The sequence below is a fragment of the Toxorhynchites rutilus genome, chromosome 2 (assembly GCF_029784135.1).
Source record: "Toxorhynchites rutilus septentrionalis strain SRP chromosome 2, ASM2978413v1, whole genome shotgun sequence".
Taxonomy (NCBI): domain Eukaryota; kingdom Metazoa; phylum Arthropoda; class Insecta; order Diptera; family Culicidae; genus Toxorhynchites; species Toxorhynchites rutilus.
In genome coordinates this window covers 274,848,052-274,870,297 of record NC_073745.1, presented here as the reverse complement: position 1 = coordinate 274,870,297, position 22,246 = coordinate 274,848,052, and the positions used below count along the sequence as shown (strand labels likewise).

General features: G+C 37.2%; 1 protein-coding gene across 1 annotated transcript; it reads left to right on the top strand.

The window, feature by feature from the left end:
- The first annotated feature begins 1,014 nt into the window (after nucleotides 1-1,014).
- On the top strand, nucleotides 1,015-21,284 carry LOC129767344 (general odorant-binding protein 70). The gene is made up of 5 exons (XM_055768096.1): nucleotides 1,015-1,413; nucleotides 19,679-19,769; nucleotides 19,842-19,954; nucleotides 20,024-20,216; nucleotides 20,283-21,284. Exons 1-5 carry the CDS (start codon nucleotides 1,339-1,341, stop codon nucleotides 20,381-20,383), a joined length of 573 nt encoding a protein of 190 aa, XP_055624071.1. The 5' UTR covers nucleotides 1,015-1,338; the 3' UTR covers nucleotides 20,384-21,284.
- The last annotated feature ends 962 nt before the right edge of the window (nucleotides 21,285-22,246 follow it).

Sequence of the window (22,246 nt, the reverse complement as noted above, 5' to 3'; positions counted from 1 at the left end):
GACTACTTTCCTTTGTGCAAATGCTATTGATGCGGGCGTAGGGCGTTCCATGCGTAGTAAGAAAAAATTTAATTTAACGTGCTCCCGTGGCCGAGTGGTTAGCGGCCGGGAGTTCGGGTTCGATTCCCGTTCTGGCCGGGGGATTTATCGTCAAAGAAAATTCTTCCGGATCACGCGTATTCTAGAGCTTGCCACTCCAGAGTAAATTCAAGACGTGTTATTCGGCATAGAAATCTCAACCAAGTACTACTACTAATAAAAATGACGCAAGTAATGTTACGTTGAGAAGGCAAAAGTTCCACTGGAACGTTAGTGCCATCCAAGAAGAAGTAAGAACAATTCGGGGCTCAAAGTATTAAGTAAATGATTCGGACTAAGTTAAATTGGTTGATAATGCTCAGATTTACTCAAACAACGATACGGAGAAAACGCTTTACCTAAATTTAAATTTTGATCGAACGGAAACCGCAGCCGGCAAGTCTATCTTGCTCATCAACAAAACGAGGATTGGAGGAGTACAAATCCGAGAATATTATTTCTCTATGTATCTCAATAGTGTCATGATAGATTGCATGTATAATGAATTCGCTTTTCAAGGACCCTTTTATTTGACTTCAGCAGATCGCTTCCCATTCGTGTTATTGATGATACTATGTGAACGGTTGACAGTCTACGGTAACCTCCAGTATACTGTCCATAAAATGAATGTCAAGGAAGCACACGAAACGTATGATCGTTGAATAAGCACCCCACCAAGATTAAAATACATCTAACTCACAACACGCCGAAAAAATTAAATATTATAACTAATTCTTGATCGATTTAGAACCAAAAAGACAAAAATTGGCCAAAGTAGCAATCAATTTAAGAAGACGACAAGTGTGAAAAATTGTATCACCGTTTTCACTAACGAAACATCCACTGTGATGTGCAAAATTTACGCGTGTGTGATTCATAAGTTACGTATGACTCTTTCGGACTCTAATTTGTCATTTCTCTCATTGCACCATCTCCAGCCCGAATCGAAATTCAAACGAAATAGTGTGGGCAACAAATAGCTGCGTGAATGAACTGCAGCCGCGCTCAAGTGGCTCATAAGTGATCGTGTTGCGTTGAGAGAAGGGTGTACTTTTCTGTGCCGAACGCTATTAGTCCGTGTGTTTGCTTTTGGTAACCTTTATCCACCCGCTTACCACCCCCACAAAAGTGTACGGACTGTCTTGCGGAAAGGAGTTTAAGTTCAACTAAGTGATTGATGATAAAAGACGATTCTGCAAGGGTGTAGAGTGTATACGTAGTGTTTGCATTGTGTGGTGGTAGTAAACCGCGATCGTTTCAATGGCGCGGATACTGATTGTTCTGTGCGTGTCGTTCGTACTTTCAGGATTACCAGCGCAGGCACAGGTGACCAAAGTGAGTTAGGAGAAACGCATCAGCTTTTTGTTTATCAATAAATGTATCGTAAGGCGTACGGTGCATTCGTATAAGCGATGAGCGTAGAGAAATAGAGAAGTCAGAAACTACTTTACATACAGTGACTCAAATCCGTAATCGTACTCCACCATGCAGGTCTCTTTTCCTTATTTTGAAAGTCGAAAACAAGCATTCGGAACATTCTATTTAGATAAATTTATAGTGTCATGTGAGAGTTAAAATGTTTGCTATCTGTTTTCAGATTAATGGTTTTTATATTTCTAAAAATGACGAATGTATGAAAATTGACTCAAACTCATAATCGTACTCTGTAGCCCTACTCGATTTCGAAGGCGTTGGCCAATTTCCGAATATTATCATTAGTATGGTATTCCTTGTTCATTGCAACTATCTTTAGCTGTCTTTGGCCTTATCTACGAGTTTTTTGGTGTACTCGAAAGGAGTATTTATCAGTTTTCTCATCAAGTGATTTTCAAAATCGTTATTTTAAGAAATTTAATGGTTTCTAAATTTCCTACACAGATAACTTCCTTAGTTTTTACTAGGATTGATGTCAGGAGATTGTGGAGGAATATCAATAACTTTTGAGTAATTGTAATGTAACCATGTGCGAACTTTATATGTCTTGAACTCTGGGTCACTGTTTTGGAAAAAAAATGAATTCTCGATTCCATCACATTTTGTTGACACTTTGCTTCATATTCCCCTTCAGGATGGTCAAGAAATCATTCTGATCCAATACACCATCGATAAAAAACAAATTGGACAAACAAAAAGTTTGTAATGTGCCTAGGAAGGGCAACTTGAATGCACGAGCATAGAGGGACAAACAGTATCTCAGCAAAAAAAAAATCAGTAACTCCAATTTGATTATTCCAAACAGCATGAAACACATCAATATCTTACAGGTAAGATGTTATTTCCGTAGATGAGTCCTAATTTGTTATTTTTGGCTCCGATGGTTATCGTTTCGTATGGAGGAAGCCAACGATGAATTAAACGTAAAAAAAATAATCTGAAAGCAACGTTTAAACATGAGGGTGGTGGAGGGATGGTATGAGGGTGCATGTATGAGCAATTTGGTGTTCATCGATGGTGTATTGGATCAGAATGTTTACTTGAACATCCTGAAAGAAAATATGTAGCAAAGTGTCAACAAAATGTGATGGAATCGAGGATACCAGTTTTGCCAAGACAGTGACCCAGAGCTCAAGACATATAAAGTTCCCACATGGTTACATTACAATTACTCAAAAGTTAATGATATTCCTCCACAATCTTCCGACATCAATCCCAGTAAAAAACTGAGGAAGTTATCTGTTTAGGAAATTAAGAAACCATGAAATTTCTTAAAATAATGATTTCAAAAACCACTTGTTGAAAAAATTGATAAATATCCCTTTCAAATACACCAAAAAAACTCGTAGATAAGGCCAAAGACAGCTAAAGATAATTGCAATAAACAAGGGATACAATACTAATGATGGAATTCGGAAATTGGCCAACGCCTTCGAAATCGAGTAGGGATTTCAACCAGCGTACGATTATGAGTTTGAGTCAATTTTCACACATTAGAACATACATTCGTCATTTTCAGAAATATAAAAACAATTATTCTGAAAATAGATATCAAACCTTTAAACTCTCGTATGACACTATTACTTTATCTAAATAGAATGTTCCGAAAGCTTGTTTTCTACTTTCGAAAGAAAGGAAAAGAGATCTGCATGGTGAAGTACGATTACGGATTTGAGTCACTGTATGTGTTTCCAGAAGCTTCACATGAGGAGCGAACAATAAGCAATGAAACAATGGAGAGTTTCTTGATACAATTTTCCATTCCACTACATTCGATTTTCAAGTTGAACGGATTTATCGAAACAATGTTTTAACAAAGTCCCATATAAATCAGATTGTGTGTAGTTTTTGGTTTCCGTTAGCGAGTGCTTCGCCTCACGTATATCAGGCCAGATAATTCGGATTTGACACGTTTTTTGCTAGGTCAAAGAATATGCAGTGATACAAGAGAGTTTTCGAGTTTGTGACTCTGAATACTTTCGAGGAGTGATATTCTGTATAAAAATCTCAATTCAGTACTAATTAAGAATGATCATTACAGGTAAACTTCGATATAACGTACATTTCACTTTCAAAATTGTACGTTGTATCGAATTGTACGTTATATCGAAGCATAATAAAGTACTCACAAACGTAGTCTATAATACATTATTGTGTTGCTGTTTTAGTAAAGTTAATGAATAACTTCAATCAGAAGACGAAGCCAGCCTTTCTCATGATGTTTCCCTTCGTACTGTTGATTAAAACTTGATTCATTTAGAATCCGGAATCACAAAACCAGCTGTATTTCGGGATTGATTGAATGTACGAAACTTGTTTTAGCATCACAATACAGATAATTCATTGTTCTATCAGAAAAAAAATATTGAAAAAAAATTCCTTTATACTTTGGAAATGTGTACGTTATATAGAGGTAAAATGTACGTTATATCGAGTGACGTTATATCGAGGGTACGTTATAACGAGGGTACGTTATATCGAAGTTTCCCTGTATCTGCTAAGATAGTCTAAAATCCAAAGTACGAAGCACAACAACTCACACAATTTTTGTCGTGAAGTGTGAAACGTTCATGACATTGTGATTTACACTTTATTTTGAATTTATTCAGAATACTGGTTGATGTAGGGAAAATGTAGGTATAATGAACAGGGGTGGTAGAATGAACCAGTGCTGAAATTTCAACAATTTAACTAAAAATCAATTGATAGTTCTTGACTATCCTATTCTTAGAACATATGAAGCAATTCGAGGCACCCTGTTATGAATCTGTCAAATGTTGAAAATAATAAACAAAAACAGAAATTGCTCTCTCGGTAGCAATTCGGATATCATTTTGCGCGCATCGTGTTTAGGCAATTTCCCTTGAAATTTATTTTATCCAAACTGATATCTTCGACAAATCATCAGTTTGAACGACTGTTCACATATTCTGAAAGAGGTAAACATATTTAGTTTGATTTCAATAACGTATTAGAAATTTTCAATTACGACTCTAGGTGAATAGGCCCAGCTTATTTCATACATGTACCTACCATTCCAATAATGATTAAAACTAATTTAGCATGAATGCGCATAAATCTGTCCCATTTAACATGATAATGTAATGTTCATTTTACCACCAGCATGTGATCATTTTAACCGCCCACTAAGAATATGTTCGATCAGACTATTTTTTTGCCTTTAAATGAAAATGTACTATTTTTAATTTTATAGTAAAAATAGTTCGATATCTTAAACAACACTTAAACAACAACTAGAATATTCTTCGAAAAACGAGGATTGTAGCTAATGTTAAAAACACAAATATTGAATTGTTGTTTTTATCGTCGATCAAAATATGTACCGCCGTTCGGGGTAAATCATTATGAAAACTTAAGTACATTGTTCTTATGATAATATGCTTGTTTGTACGAGCTGAATGCTACTTTCGATACTATTAGAAATTAATTTTCGACAGTTTTTGATGGTTTGTCCAAAATTAGAATTTGTCTGAGTAAATTCGTGCATCATAAACCTATAAACATCATGTTATATCAGACAACAAACAAAACGAGTTCATCCATCTTCACAATACGGTTCCTTCCTCGTTTAGCGGGGGTCTGCGATGTGGGTTTCCAATCGCGTTTGGAATTTCATTACGAAGTTTTTCTAGGAATTCATTTTACGATTTTGCAATCAAATATTTCCATACTTTCAAATGGCAGTTGGCTAACGACCTCACAAGAGTTTCTTTGCCCGAAGCTAGCATACTGGTTCTAAACGGTGCTAGTGGCCTCAAAAGATCACTGATAAGGAGAGTCGTCTTTTTGAATCGTTTCATTCCAAAAATTTCCACTATAGGTACGCCACAAGTTTCTCCGTTTGTTGGTTTTATCGAGAATAATTAGCCTTCTGATAGGTCTGCATTACTTTGTGCATGGAAAAAAGTAAACCGACATGATCTTGTAATATTGTGATGCTTTCAGAATATAAAATAAATGCAACTGCTGCTAAATTATGACATTTCATTTTGACACTTTCATTTACGAATAGTGATAATCAAGTTAATTAAGTAAATGTTTACTAGTTTTCTTTACTTGATTCAGAAGGTGTTCTCGTGTCGAAAGAAACCGTGCGCGATGGTAATTTGAAATAAATATAAACTACGGTAAACGGTAAATTAATTTTATTAATTGAATGATTCTACGACGGCACAAGATGAATGCCCTGAAAAACTAATGGCCTTAATTGACTTTAATTTGATGTATCGATCAACTGAATCGTCATTCCATTTCAAGTCATTTTTGGGAAAAGCGCGAAAAAATGGATTTTTCGGACCACCCTTAAATGGAAATGGGCACCCTGATAAAAAAATAAAAAATACTGGTCTAATATTTTGCGATAAAGAACAAATGTACTACTTTTCACGAAAATCTGAGAACCACTATATCGGTTTGGTATGGAATGGCTGTGTATATGATGTTAATTGTTATGAATTTGACCTTATTTGGAGGAAAATTCTTTGTCATTTTTCTTTAATATGATTTACGGATGTCGGTTGACTCGAATTTTTTATCTCTTTTCGCAGCAATAGAGTTTTTTCGTCGATGATAAAGTGAGGTAAATTCTCTTTCAGGGTGTTAGTGGAAAGGTGGTAAAGACGGACACCTTAAGTAAAAGTAGTTTTTTCCGTAAATTTCATAAAACAAATGTAGCTATCTCCCCACGAATCGATTGCCTAAGTTTTTTTTTATAATGAAAATTGTGTTTGAGGTGGAAATTTTGCAGTGTTAGTATTTTCGATATCTTTGAAAAAAAAGAGTCGGGAAAGATGGACACTAACTGAAAAGTTATATTTTGAAATTTAAGTTACAAGCAAATGGTTGATTGAACATGAAAAATCAACTAGAAGGGCCTTGTACTTTGTCTTATTTTTATCCTGTCTTAAATAGTTTGCCATCCGGCACCGGCATCTGAATCCGAAAATTGATCGGTGCACGTCATACGTCACGTGTCGACTTTGGATGATGGTTTTTCCTTAGTTTTTGGCATTAGAGTCTTACGCTCCTTCTTAATAAGCTGAATGTAATTGGAAGCTTTAAGTTTAATTACTACAGTGAGGTGGTAAGATCAGACCAGTGTCAAAGTTACCGCTAGCTTTCTCCATATATTCTATATTTTTCGTGTGGAAGGAATGTTCATCGATGATGAAATGTTCATGATGATAAGACTGGGTTCTTTTCGGATGGAAGCACATTTTCTACAAAATGGTCAAATCAGTCATTGTAGATATCAAGGGCCATATATACCGATGCATTGTTCGAGAATTTGGTCCCATACGGAACACCTTTCTTCAAAACTTCGTGCATTTTCAAACGCAAGTAAGTGAGAAACGGTGGAGGATGCTGACCAAATGTTGGCATGCATATCAATGCGGCTTTTGTTTGTCCATGCAGACGTGATCCATCCTACCAGCTTTCTATTCTAACTTTTAGAACTGCAGCCTTTCGTTTCTTTGGAGGGACCTAATTTTGAAATAATACTAGAGGGTGACCGGAATAAATCGCCACAGTAAACAACTGCAACAGAAACAACCGCTTAGAAAAAGTGTAGTAGGCTAGAAATATTTGGCGCGGGAAAAACATCATGTGCCTCACATTTCTATTATAAATTTATTCTCTTGTTCTCGTTTTTCGAAATTTATTCTGAGGACAATGTAATGGGGACGAAGTCCCCATTTGGCGAGGATAAGGAATCGAGGCGGCCCATGCCGCCAAGATGACGCAATCCGAGTCCACCGCCGACCCGCCGTCGGAAGCGGCGGTGTCTCGCACGCAAACCTGGGATCCACTGATTGCCCGGTTAGTTTGAAACATAGGATACGATCCTTTAGCAATGTCCGACCGAGCTCTAGCGAGCGTCGGACGGTATACGTCTGCCCGGGGCGTTACGTTTGCCTGGGGCGATACGTTTGCCCGGTTAATTCTTGTTTTGAAATACAATACCGCGCCACAATATTTATAGCCTACTACACATTTTATAAGCGGTGGTTTCTGTTGCAGTCGTTTTCTGTGGCGATTTATTCCGGGAACCATACTAGAGAGACAGCCTCTTCTTCTTCTTCTTCTTCAATGGCACTAACGTTCCTAGAGGAACTTCGCCGTCTCAGCGTAGTATTACTTGCGTCATTTTTTATTAGTACTTAGTTGAGATTTCTATGCCAAATAACACGCCTTGAATGCATTCTGAATGGCAAGCTCTAGAATACGCGTGATCACAGTGCAAGTCGGAGGAAATTTCTTTGACGAAAAATTCCCCTGACCAGAACGGGAATCGAACCCGAACACCCGGCATGTTAGTTATGACGCTAACCACTCGGCCACGGGAGCACACAAACCTCGAACCGAGTTAATTGGAGAAAAATTGTGTCTCAGGCCATGTTGTAAAGACGTTAAGTTGATTCATTGAACGAATGCTTCAGTCCGTTTTTTTTCGCCAGCTCAAAACTCAATTTTCTGACTTTTTACCTCTTGCATCCACTATTCGTCCATGACTTCCGGTTGCTCTCGCAAGCATAGTTAGTGCGCATCCGTTGATAAAAGAACTAGGATATAATCGAATTGTTCTCAAAACAAAGTGCTCGTCTTTCTCTTCGGTGGAAAAAGCTGCTAACATTAAGTGCCAAATGTATTGAGACACTGTGTTTCAAGCTTGTACATCATTCAAATAAAAAAAAATGTAATTTATCCATCATATGTAAGTTTTCATCTTTCCCGCCCAGTCTGTCTTTCCCCACTTTCCTCTACTCAGCGGCGTAGACCAACTCAAACAACTCAATAAATAACCCCACAAGAATAGTCCACACCCAATAGTCACATAATTTTCCAGTCCAGTTTACCGCACATAATTATTCGTTCGTCGATCTTTCTCTCAAAAAATCCATTGTGGAATGCGCAGTGTGGCAGATTGTACAGTCTTGTTGAAACAGGAGATCTGAACTCAGAAGCTATGAGATCTAAAAAAGTTTTGTCAAAGAATGAAATGTAGGGAATTGCTTATGTTTTCATTAAAAAATATCAAACTTTTTTTTAATTTTGTACTGATTTTTTTTCAAAATTAAAATTTATTTCTCTCAAAAACTTATTTTTTTAAAACTCAGAAAAACATATGAATAGCTCATACAATAATCAACAAGTCATCCATACAACGAAAGAAGGGCATTTCTACAGAAAAAGATTTTTCCTAACAACAACAAACAAATTTCCTAACAAATGTTTTCTTTGAAAAATTACTACTAATATCAAACTCGTAACATTTTTGTGTGTAAATTCTTGCGATTGACATTTTCTGCAAAGAATTTATATACAGGGTTTTCCATTACGGGCTTCCGAAAGTATACAGCCCGGCGCTGACAACCGTTTGACATAGCTGTCAACCAAAGCGTCATATCGTTAGTTGAATATCTGTCATTTTACAATATGGATCGTTTTAGAATCGCACAACGTGTTAATTTTGTTAAATTATACTATAAAACTGATGAAAAACCGGCAAATGTTTTTCGACCATTACGGACGGATTTTGGTCGTCATGGACGGCCTACATAGCACACAATCGCTAATGTAGTGCGTAAATTCGAACAAACTGGATCTGTAGCGGATATTGTGAAACCTGTGCATCATCGTAATGTGCGTTCGGCCGAAAACATTGCGGCTGTTGCTGTCAGTGTGGAGGATGACCCGAATGTTTCGATTCCACGGCGTGCTCAGCAATTGGGCTTATCAAACACATCATTGTGGCGAATTTTGCATTTGGACTTGCACCTACATCCATATAAAGTCCAACTGGTACAAAAATTAGAGCGTGGTGACCATGGAATGCGTCGGGCATACGTCGATTGAGTGAACGAACAACAGCAGCAAAATGCTGAATTTTCGCATCAAATTTTCTTCAGTGATGAGGCACATTTCGAGCTCGGTGGCTATGTGAACACCCAAAATTTCCGTATATGGGGCTCAGAAAATCCACAAGTGATTGTTGAGAGGCCATTGCATCCGCCAAAAGTCACTGTTTGGTGCGCATTATGGTCTGGTGGAGTCATCGGGCCGTATTTCTTTGAAAATGAGGACGGCGAGACGGTAACTGTGAATGGTGAGCGCTATGACCGCATGTTAACCGATTTTTTTTGCCACAAATTGAATATATGGATACGGATGACATGTGGTTTCAGCAGGACGGCGCCACGTGCCACACAACACGACCGAACATGGCCATATTGCGAACGAAATTTGAGGGACGCATAATTTCGCGTTTTGGTGATGCAAATTGGCCGTCCAGATCATGTAATTTGAACCCGCTGGCCTTTTTTTTTGTGGGGTTATGCGAAAGACCGTGTCTATGTCAACTCATCAACTCATCCATTGTCTACCAATAGTATTATTTCGAAAGAAAAAAGAAACCAAAAATGCTTTCTTATTTTTTTTATGTTAGTTGGGAAAAGAGACACAAAAAAGAAAATACAAAAATATAGTAAAACATTGGATATTGATTTGATTTGTTACATTCTCTAAACACCGATCTTGACTTCCAACACTATCACTCTCTATCGAAACTACCTAGGAAAAAGCTTTTTAGGCCCCAATTACTTCAGTTACATTTACTTCTGTTAATGACCTTAAGCTTACATAATATGATTAAGCAAACGTTCAGAAAATATAACTCCAAAGTTACCTGCATAGGGCACGTAACGGATCGATGAGCAAAACAAAAAAAAACCTTGATCATCACCGAACATCACCTTGATGAGACCAGAAGTGTTCCAAATAACGTTGCAACGAATGCACCCTTGCGTACCAAGATCACTAGCGTAAAAATGTGCTTCGCTGAATGTTTTTATTTCATTTCCAGCACCTATCAAAACACCTTGATACGATCCTGGCACATATATTAGAAAATATTCCAAATTCAATAAGCTTTGTGTTGCTGACACTTTTTTTGTGAAACCATCGTTTATGAATGAACGCGCTATTATTATTTATCTCCGCTAGTGACATAGGCGTGACGGGAGAGCGCGATCCAAATGTTGACCTTGCGTTTCTTTTGTCGTTCGAAGCCATGCAAATACCGCGACCGGCGTAGCGTGTCATTATTGTCGCAAAAATGTTGGCAATGATGCTTTGCTTCACGAAAGAGATATAAAAGGTGAAAGCGATTAAATCGAATAAAAATAGTCAGCGCTACAGATTTTAATTTGATTAATTGGAATAGAATAACAATAATTATTATCTTGTACAGCTGAATGCAGTATAAATAATGGGTATCATAAAATTGTTGAAGACCACTTATTTTTTTCGTGATTTTCTGGAAGCTCCCTTCAACTACGGCTACAATGCTGAGTTGCACTTGAATAATAATCCTAATCATCCATATCTTACCATCTATTATGCTTCTATAATATACCAAATACGTTCCAAAGTAACCTTTTTCCTAACACTGACGATATCTATTGGAAATCTGACGATATCGGTTGGAAATCCCTTTCCATTACGTTTTCTTGGAAATTTGATGTATAATCGATTTTTAGAAGTACAAGTCGGACTCGATTATATGTGATTCGATTATATATAATTATAATATAAGATTATATACAGTTTGAAAAAAAAAATTGTATATATATTTTTTTTCTTTTATTGATCATAACTTAACTTATTTAATATAATTCTTAATACTATAACAGAGGTATGGGTTTCCTTGCAGTGTGGCTTAACATATTCTTTTGTTTCGGGCAATTATGTACAGAGAATGATTGACGAGGGAAACAGGAAAAATTTAAAAAAACCTGTTGCACGAACTGGACAGAAGGGGGATAGCATGAGGGGATAGCAAATTTCTATATTACAGTTGGACCTGCACTAGATTTGATATGAGAGTGTTTTCAGACATCGAGCATCCTGTCCAAAATTTATGCAACAGTCTCAACGTCCATTCGGATACTGGTTCGATATGTGCCAGTTTATGTAGATCGTCAGTGGGGTAGTTGAATTCAAGATTTAGCATCATCTTGAGTATCTTGTTTTGTCGATATTGAAGGTTTTTCTTTCGACTGCGCGCACAGCTGTGCCAGGCTGGAAATCCGTACGTTATCGTTGGACGAAGTATGAGTTTATACAGTAAAAGTTAGTTCGTAATGCTTAGTCTTGAACGTCGACTAATTAGTGGGTAGAGCATTTTCATTAGTTTGTCACATTTGATAAGGGAAGTGGCTATGTGCTTGTCAAACTTTAGCTTTTGGTCTAGTATCAACCCAAGATATTTAGCTTGATCAGACCAAGGAACAGGATGTCCAAATACAGTCACTTCCGATTGTGGCAAATATATTGGACTGCGTCATCGTGTAAAAAATATCGCTTGTGTTTTAGATGGATTGACCTTCATTTTCCAACGTCGTTGAAACTCCTCAAGTGCATCCTGAGCATTTTGTAGCTGGTCTATAACCTTTTGTGGGGTCAATTTATGCAATATCGCATCGTGCCAGACGGAGTCATAGGCTATCTCGATGTCTAGAAGAATCATCCCCGCTGATTGTCCTTGATTATATAGCTGCTTAACGTTTTGAGTGAACCTGACAAGTTGGTGGTTCGTCGAGTGACCGCGCTTGAAACCAAACTGTTCACTTGGAATTATGTTGTGATTTTCCAAATGGCGTTCAATGCGGGTGAGTATGACACGTTCCAATACTTTACTCATTGAAGGTAGAAGACTAATGGGCCGATAGTTGTTTGGTAGTGAGATGTCTTTTCCTGGTTTAGGGATTGCAGTTACGATTGCGTGCTTCCATTGGTTCGGAAAATATGACAGACGTAGACAAGCGTTTATGATCCTGGTGAACATTATCAAACCTTTCCTTGTAATATTTTTCAGCAATATATTTCGAATATTATCTTTCCCAGGAGCCTTTCTTACTCTCGTTTGCTTGATGATTTGTTTTAACTCATTGGGTTGAATAACTGGAGTTTCATTGTCAGGGACTAATGTTCTAGTGATTAGGCGTACGGATTCTGTTACTACACTCGACGTCGCCAGATCACTAAGTTGTGTGTTACAGTGAGCAGCAGCAAAGTTATTGGCAAGAAAATTTGATTTCTCCAAGGGAGCTGCCACGAGGGTATTACCTTGTCGTAGTGGTGGGTTATATTTGATGCTCTTCCGCAAAGCATCTTTTGCATCACTTTCTAGATGGCTAACTGTGTTGGCAATTTTTTTATTTCTGACAGTGTTGCATTCAATACGAATTCTATTATTGAGAGACTCCACGACGATCCACAGGAACGGATCACGTGTACGGTACCATTGCCGGCGACGTTGATTTCGTAAACGAATCAACAGCAGGGTCGATTCAGGTAGCATTAATTCGTCGTGTGGTCGCACCGGTTTTCTAGGGACAGCTTCATATTCGGCCTCGATGAGGAATGTAGTGAAAGAGTTTAAGCATCTGTCAATTCCACCAGAGTTTTCTATATTCGCCAGTGGTGCAGATAATGAATCGATTTTGTTATTTAAGACTATATGACTTGTTTCAAGAAAAAATGTGACCTTCCAATGTTAAGGTAAAATTCAAGTGGCTATTATATGTACACCAGGAATTGTTTATATCCAAGCAGCCAAATTAAGAAGTATAGAAGTTAGGTGTCATAGAACAAATTGTAGAGCGGTTAAAGAGCTTCAATTCAATTGATAGAGACAATCAAGTTTAATATAAAGTTTTAGGGGGTCTCCGTAGCCACATTGGTTGCGCGTTCGCTTAGTAAGCTATCGATCGTGAGTTCAAAACTCAGGGCCCTCATTGACCATCTTTGTGTTGTTACAGAATAACTACGTCCACGCAACAATCATCAGCAATGGAGCAATCTACGGTCGAAATAAGATCGATTCATCCATACAACTGCTGTGCTCTGCATGACAACATCGGGCTGCTGTTCTATAAATAACTTAACAATGAACAATCAACTGTCTCCACTGTTCGAACTTACTGGATAATGGAAGAACAGAAGGAAAAACTCTTGCGCCTAAATGGCTACTGTGTAAATGTGTACCATATGTAATGTGGGTGGTATAGAAGGGAATACTCTAACGCCGAAAAATGGCAACTGTGTAATGTGCCAATTATAGATATGATAAACATGTGACATGTACACAATTAAAATTCGGCTCTGTTACAGCTAAAATGCTAATGAGCCTACAATAAACAAAAGGGATAAAAAAGAAATATAAAGTTTTAGGATTAAAATAATAATAACACATTAAATATTATCAACTTTTAAGTTTTTCACTTCCAAAATATTATTAAAATCCACTAATTTAGATGTTCCAGTACTATATCCTGTACTAAGTTTTCTCATCTTCCAACTGAAAGCAACAGAATCTTCTTCCGTAGCATACTTTTTAATGTGAAGCCAGTTTGATGCTACAGGGTCCGAAACAAAAAAAAAGTTCTATAACTCTGTCATTGTTGGAATTCGAACATATGCGTAGAAGGATTTTTTCATCAAATATGATCGTCTATCACCTCCATAGAGAAGCTGGATAAATTATTTTTTGTCATGTAAGAAAAGTGTTTTCTGACTTTAAGGGAATGAATCAAAATTTTTTTTTTATATTCAAAAAACGAAAAATATATGCATAAAAAACAAATAAGAAAAAAAATTCTTTGACTCGATTTTATACAGTGAAAAAAAATCAGAGACTGCATATAATCGAGTTCGCCCTGTATTGTGAAATTTTTGAAGGGTAATTTCTCAAGCATTTTGTGTTTGATTTACAAAAATACAGGAGAATTGTAAAAAAAATAGAAAATATGCAAATATGAAAATACGAAAATAAAATTATTTCATGTAAATGTTGACCACGATACGTTTGTGAAGTTCAATTTTGAATTTCTTTATTAAGCATATCGGCAGGTATCTCATCGGTAAGATTTGTGATGTTGTCTTCTAGTGCTTGAATTAATGCTGGTTTTTCGGCTTAAATCAAGGGATTTGATATACCTCCGCAAAAAATGTCCAACGGCGTCAAATCGTACGATCAAGGCTAGTTCACTGGTTCAACACGAGAGATGCATTGCCTAATAGGTCCATCGTTTTGTGTGCTTTATGGCATGTGGTACCGTTGAAAATACATGTCAACCAAATTTCGGGCAATAAAAAAATGAAAATCATTGCACTGTAGTGATCACCATTAACAATAGCGTTGTTGTTATTTTTATCTTTAAATAGGTATATAACTTAGCTTTAAACATCCCCTTAATTTAAAGACTCGAAACGACATTTTTTCGAAAAAAAACAGAAAAAAACACATTTTTGATAGAGATTTTGTCAATAATGTTCAATGATTTGTGAGAGTTGTTCGTTTGTAATTCTCTCCATAACGAAATGGCAATGAAAACTACGCAACTTCAATTTTTAAACGAGCCTCAGAGCCTTTTTTCGCAATGAATACAGGCAAATCTTTTTTTGTGCAAGCGATAGGGAACGCACAAAAAATCCGCATAAAAAATACTTAACTTCAACAGTAGCTTCAAAAAATAGTGTTTGCTACACAATTTGAAAACAACTTTTCTTGTTGGAATGGGAATGGGAATGGGAATGGGAATGGGAATGGGAATGGGAATGGGAATGGGAATGGGAATGGGAATGGGAATGGGAATGGGAATGGGAATGGGAATGGGAATGGGAATGGGAATGGGAATGGGAATGGGAATGGGAATGGGAATGGGAATGGGAATGGGAATGGGAATGGGAATGGGAATGGGAATGGGAATGGGAATGGGAATGGGAATGGGAATGGGAATGGGAATGGGAATGGGAATGGGAATGGGAATGGGAATGGGAATGGGAATGGGAATGGGAATGGGAATGGGATGGGAATGGGATGGGAATGGGATGGGAATGGGATGGGAATGGGATGGGAATGGGATGGGAATGGGATGGGAATGGGATGGGAATGGGATGGGAATGGGATGGGAATGGGATGGGAATGGGATGGGAATGGGATGGGAATGGGATGGGAATGGGATGGGAATGGGATGGGAATGGGATGGGAATGGGATGGGAATGGGATGGGAATGGGATGGGAATGGGATGGGAATGGGATGGGAATGGGATGGGAATGGGATGGGAATGGGATGGGAATGGGATGGGAATGGGATGGGAATGGGATGGGAATGGGATGGGAATGGGATGGGAATGGGATGGGAATGGGATGGGAATGGGATGGGAATGGGATGGGAATGGGATGGGAATGGGATGGGAATGGGATGGGAATGGGATGGGAATGGGATGGGAATGGGATGGGAATGGGATGGGAATGGGATGGGAATGGGATGGGAATGGGATGGGAATGGGATGGGAATGGGATGGGAATGGGATGGTAGTGGAAAATTTTGATGCAAACTTGCTGTTTTCACACTGTCAGTTGCTAACAAACTCCATATTACGGTTTAAAATAAATCTTTTTGTAATGATACAGGATCGTGAAAGCGTGGAACGTGGGCTTCAATTGTTATAGGGCTAAAAATAAAAACACACGAAACGATTTTTTCAAATGAGTGGCCTACTCACTTGCGCGGATCATAAAATCAACTCTTTGCCTCCTTCAATAACCTTCTACTGACACCTTTAAACAAATAAAACAAAACACGGTAATGGCAATTAACTGGCACAGTCCCTTTGTAGAGCGATAAAAACATATCAAAGATAGAAAAAACTAAATGACCGATAACTACATCTAATATGATGTTTTTCGAATACCGAAAATAAATCGCACAAAAAAATCGCACATAAAAAAGCGCACAAAAACAGGTTTTACTGTACAATAAAATTGATTTACAAATACATATTCATAGTAAAAAAATGGAAGCATGTTCAATTACATAAAACCGAACACTATTTAAACTACGAGTTTGCGTCGCTTCCCGTCTATTATAGGTAGGAATCGCGTTACGTAAGGGAGGGAGTGTACAAATCAGATTTTTATCGTTACGTAATTTGTGCACCAAGCCTTCATAACCTGTCGATTAGTGGCGGGAGTTAATTTGTAGTGACTCTTATAAATTGCTAACCAATTCGATTCGTTCCAAACCAAATCATAACTGTCTACGCCGACTCGGTTGCACTGTTCAAACGCAGTATTATCTTATTTGTTTCTGTTCTCTGTAGAAACTAGCTTTAGTCTTCAGTGTTTTCAATGCGAGTCTCACTTGTACGATTCATGATCTTCCTTTTCCCGTAATTCTAACATTTTGTAACATGTACACTGCCGTAATCTCCCAACGTAACGCAAGCGCCAAAATTGACATTTTCCTTTTTTTGTTATAGATCGATAAAGAATTCCAAATGCTTCCAAACAACTGCGAAGTTTTACAGAAATGTGAAAAAATGACCCCGTAAAAACCATTTTCCCTATTTTGTGACGTAATTTGATTGTGATGCGAAGTGATTTTTTATCTGATCTGATAGCATAGAATGGATTAGTAGGGACAACTTATTTCACATAACAACATCTTCCTCAATGAACGTTTGATAATGAAAATCACTTTTCCGAAAGGCTCGTCATGCCAAATATTTTAATCCAAAACAGTCCATCCCCATGCAGTGCTACATTTATAATAGCAATTTGTTCCAGAGCTACAAATCATGTACTTTGCTCTTTTATAAATCTCGTCAAATATTTAAATTCATAAAATCAAACTCATCTCAAAGAAAAAAAAAATCCTTCATCACATATTGCACATAAAAATTATAACTAATTAGTTTAAACTCTTCAATTTAATTGTTGATTACCAGAATTGATGTCTTTTAGTGGCAATGATGTCTTCTATCCTCAGGTATCAAGCGATAAAGCTTCTTGACGCTTTCGGATGGATTGAAGCTGAGTGTTGATTGAAGGGTAAATGTCGGATTTGGTGAAAAGCTGCACTTTTCTAAATCCTCCGTCGAAACGCATTTTGTAACAAAACTTAAAACATCCTCACATAAACTGTATCTGCTTTACACCGGATGATTCTGGACGGCATTATCCTATGTTTTCAATTGCATTTTGGATTGGAAAACATGGTACTGTCTGTAATTGTTACAATCGGGTTCTCAACTATGTTAGCCTGTTCAACGCATGTTACAAAGTCGGAAAATGTGTAGAACTCTTCTTCCTGATGCTTTCTCATGCTCCGCTCAACGGCAACATTTTGGAGAAAATAATTGGAAACAGATCCTCTCATACTTTTATGGATGAACGCCAATCAGTTGTGGAAACAGCGATTAAAATTTGCTGTTTCCACAAAAAACTGGCGTTGGTTACATAGCTTAAATAAAACGGCATTTTTTCAAAAATCAAGCCGATGACAATGTTTTTGTACACAATTTGAACAGATCAGATTTTCGTAATGTACGCGTAAGCTGATTATACATGCAATTTTACGAAAAGTTCGTACTGAAAATTCTTCCCTCTGGCGCTTGCGTCACTTTGCAAGATTGCGTCAGTACACGATTAAAACCCGGCTCTGTTACAGCTAAAATGCTAATGAGCCTAAATAAAAATAAACAAATGGGATAAAAAAAGCCTGTTAGTATAAGGCAAAAAATATTTTAATAACGAAAAATGAGTTTATTAAACATTTTATCTCTCGATTATTGTATTTGTCTTTTTTTGAGAAGTCGATTAACCGAAGGTAATAATATTTTTCTTCACAAATCAGCGAGAATTTCTATAATTAACATTAGCTAGTTTTTGGAAAACCAGTGATTTGTGATTTCATTGAGAAGTACAGATTTACCATTCTATATACAGTGTAAACACAAAAATTCAAATGGTAATTGCGCAATATGTAATGTAGTCTATGATATCTAGATTGCACAATTTGAGTTTTAATAAATTATTGCACGTTTGATTTACCTTCAATTGTTCATTTTGTTTCAATATGCATGGTGTTCAACAAGTAGTTGAATCAATTATTGATGGATTCGGATTTTTAATACCTACACAGGTCAGATCGTACGTTACGGATATTGTGCTAAAGAAACAGTGTCCTTAACGAGCAATTCCATGAAAAAAGGATATACGGAACATTTGCTCCGATTCGGGCAAGTAGAAATCAAAACTCTTGTATTTCTATCTGAACTCTTTTTCTGGTGTGGTACTAGTACTAGTTCTCAGAGAAACTTTCATCGTTTTAACGTAAGTAATGAATGTATAATTGCATGCATTTTTTATCAGCAGTACTTAGCTAAGATTTCTTATGCCAAATAAAACGTATTAAATGTATTCTGAGTGGCAATCTCTAGAATACGCTCAAAGTGCAGGTCGGAAGAAATATCATTGATGGAAAATCCCCCATCCCGGACGGGAATTGAACTTTGTAATGTGTGACGCTAACCACTCGGCCACGGGAGCACGGTCTTAGCTCATACGAGGAATAAAGAATATTACTTGAGAATTAATGGAGCTTCAAGAAAGATAACAAGAGAAAACCCTTGAAAAAGACAAATCTATGGAATAATGGAGAATTTCGCACTATTGCACAGTTTCATAATATCGAACAGTCTCACCTAATAAAAGTGTTGACTACACTTTGAGCTTCGACTTCGTGTGGCTTTTCCCTGTCCCCAAAACATGAATTGCCTCTAAAATGAAAACTCATTCCAACATGATTGAGATTAGTTGTCATCACCTCAGCAGTGTTTCCTATGTCAACCAAGAAAAAGCAGATATCTGAACAACTAAAACAAGCTGTAATTACTTTCGCCCATACATACCAAGGTGCCCAAAACGGGCGCTATTGCAGGGGACCGTCATAAACAGGCACTCTACGATACCTACTACCACTCTGGAGCGCTCTTTTCCTATTCGAAGTTGTTTTCCCCCGCAGAGAGTGGCCCAAAGGTCAATAACATAATAATTTTTCGCCCCAAGTGCCGTTGACATGTGCTTTCCCGCTATTTGCTGCGTGGCTAGGGGCACCGTTTTCACCGAGGATTACTTAAGTGTTTGGTATAGCAGCAAGATAGCGCTACATACTCGGGTACAACCCGGTACCATCTGCATTATTGCATAATGGAACCAGCTCTGAAGTCTCATTCCATCTGCTGGCTGATTATGTCTATTTGTTTTTTTTTCCTTTTCCGGTACATGATCATCTAGAAACGCTGCGTGAGCCAACCGAACGTATCGAAAAAAGTCAACAGAGTTATCCATGAGTGCCAGGAGGAGATTAAAATGAATTTAGTCGAAGGTAATGCTATCACGCTCTATTCATGCCGGATGAATTTATTTTTTGTTTGTTTGATGGGGTCCTTCATTTCAGACACTATAAGAGCATATAAAGAGAACTGGCACGATCGTAAAAAGCGCGACGCTAGCGAATTAGGATTTCCACACCCCACCGTGGTGTCCAGCGAAGACAAGTGGATTGCGGGGGTACGTCAATGACAATCTGCATTTAAAAAGTTAAAATCGTAGATTAAAATTATGTTTTTACTTCTTCAGTGTTTGATGCAATGTGTGTACCGCAAAAATGATGCCATAGACAAGAACGGGTGGCCAACGTTGGACGGGTTGGTGAATCTGTATACAGATGGAGTTAATGAGCAAGGATACTTCATGGCCACTTTGCGGGGAGTTGATCGGTGTCTGAAGGGAACTTCACTGAAGTACAAAGTCAAACGGAATGATGTAGGAGGTAAATATCTAGTCATGTCTATCAATTTGGTCCAATGTCTACAATTTTTAATTTTTCATGTTCTAGGTCATTTCGAGCAGTGCGGTGTGTCGTTTGACGTATTTGATTGCATTTCCGATATGATCACAGACTATTGTAGCGATCAGCCGAAACACGTATTCACCTAATCGATCGATATTGATCATTCTTCAATCATTATTGTAACTAAATTATTCAAACAGAGAAGTGATGTTATTTATACGTTAAAATGTACTGTTTCTTCCATCAAAGTTCACATGTTACACAGTTCATCCATTGTATATAAGATAAAATCATAAAGACATATTGTACATCATCAAATTCTTTCTATTGATTTTTCCCAAATAAATGGTAAAATAGTTTTAAAATAGTTTCAATGCATATTTGATTGATCAGTAAATTCCTTCCATTTAATTAAGTGCTGATAGTTAAAGATTAGAAGATTAGAGAATTAGAAGAATTCACGGAATGAATTACTGAAAATACAACAAATGAAAGCAATTAGAAAGAAAAAGTTAGAACTATAGAGTTCGTGAAGTGGTACATTGAAAATGTATGTAATAGTATACATATAAGAAATGTATGTATGTATAAGCAGGTTGAGGCTTTCGAGTATTTAATTTTTGTTCGTTTTTGTCGGAGATATCTGCTTTTGTATAATATCATTTTAAGCGAATGCATAATGAATAGAAATGAATCATTAAAATGCTTGTTTTCTGAAATGAAATAAAAACGAGATGTATTTTTATCGGCGATGGACAAGATGGTTCGTTGAACATCCTGAAACGTAACCTTCAGTGTCCCGCTTTACAATGCCAACAAAAAAAAATCCGGAAATCGATTGGCACCCACTATGTATCGACTTAAGGAGGAGCTTCAAGGATGAAATTGATGAAAAGTTCGAAGGCAAAGTTCAACAAAACTATGTATAAAAATCATACAATTCAGAGGATTATGAGAAAACCTTTTAAAGATTGATTTTGTTGGATTGATACGACTTTAACTCTTCTTTGCATGTTTTTTTTTCTTTATTGGTAAAATAAATCGAGGTCCAGGCATGATCAACTTAAAGTGAACTTATCTATATTTATAAAAATCTCGTGTCATGGTGTTTGTTACCGAACTCCTCCGAAATTGCTCGACCGATTTTGATGATATTATGCACAAAAAACCTGGTAAGCATGAGAATAGGTTGTAAACTATATATGATACCGTTAGGATACCGATTACCCTATATTTAATACCGAATAGAGTGGCCTGTGGAGAATTTTTATTTTATGAATATTTTTTTGCGTTTTTTTCTTAAATTCGGCTTCTGAAATACAAAAAAAAATACATATATTATTATTCGCGACTTTAATACTTTTGTATAGAAAATATCCAAAGAATTAAACCGTCGTTCGTTTTTCAAATAGAACCAATTCATTCACATTGTTAAATGACAGATGGCCGTACGTTTGCTTCATCGAACTTGCACAAGTAACCACAATTCGTCTAGACCCAGGCACATCGCGGGCGAGCTTTTTGAATGTGCGCAATGAATTATTTAAATTTTTCAAATCACACATGTTCGGATTGCAAAATGAAAATCACGCTATTATCATCAATCCTGATAAATCACCAGCTGAAGAGCACGTGTGTATATCCAATGCGAATGTTTTTGAATACATTGCCGGGGACTGCACAGCGACGCAAGAAATTGTGATTCGTAGATGAAACAATAATATGGAGTTCATAATCGACGCACATCGTTCATACGATACTTTCTATCTTCTTCTTTAATGGTACTAACGTTCCTAACGTTTGCCATTTCAACGTAGTGACAAGCTGTACAATACGTGTGACCACAGTGCAAGCCACAAGTAATCTCTTTGACGAAAATCCACAGGCCGTTCTGAATGGGACAACATGGATATTGCACAAACTTCAAAGACAAGATCCCGTCACATACTTCCTTAATTATGGACATCATTACTCATTTTGAATTAATATTTTTGAACATATGGTTGAAG

What these genes read in the sequence shown, in the direction of transcription:
- LOC129767344 (XM_055768096.1), top strand. Translation starts at nt 1,339, where the DNA reads ATGGCGCGGATACTGATTGTTCTGTGCGTGTCGTTCGTACTTTCAGGA. An exon ending in CGCAGGCACAGGTGACCAAA is followed by an intron (nt 1,414 to 19,678) that starts GTGAGTTAGGAG and finishes ATGATCATCTAG; the next exon opens with AAACGCTGCGTGAGCCAACC. An exon ending in CAAACGGAATGATGTAGGAG is followed by an intron (nt 20,217 to 20,282) that starts GTAAATATCTAG and finishes TTCATGTTCTAG; the next exon opens with GTCATTTCGAGCAGTGCGGT.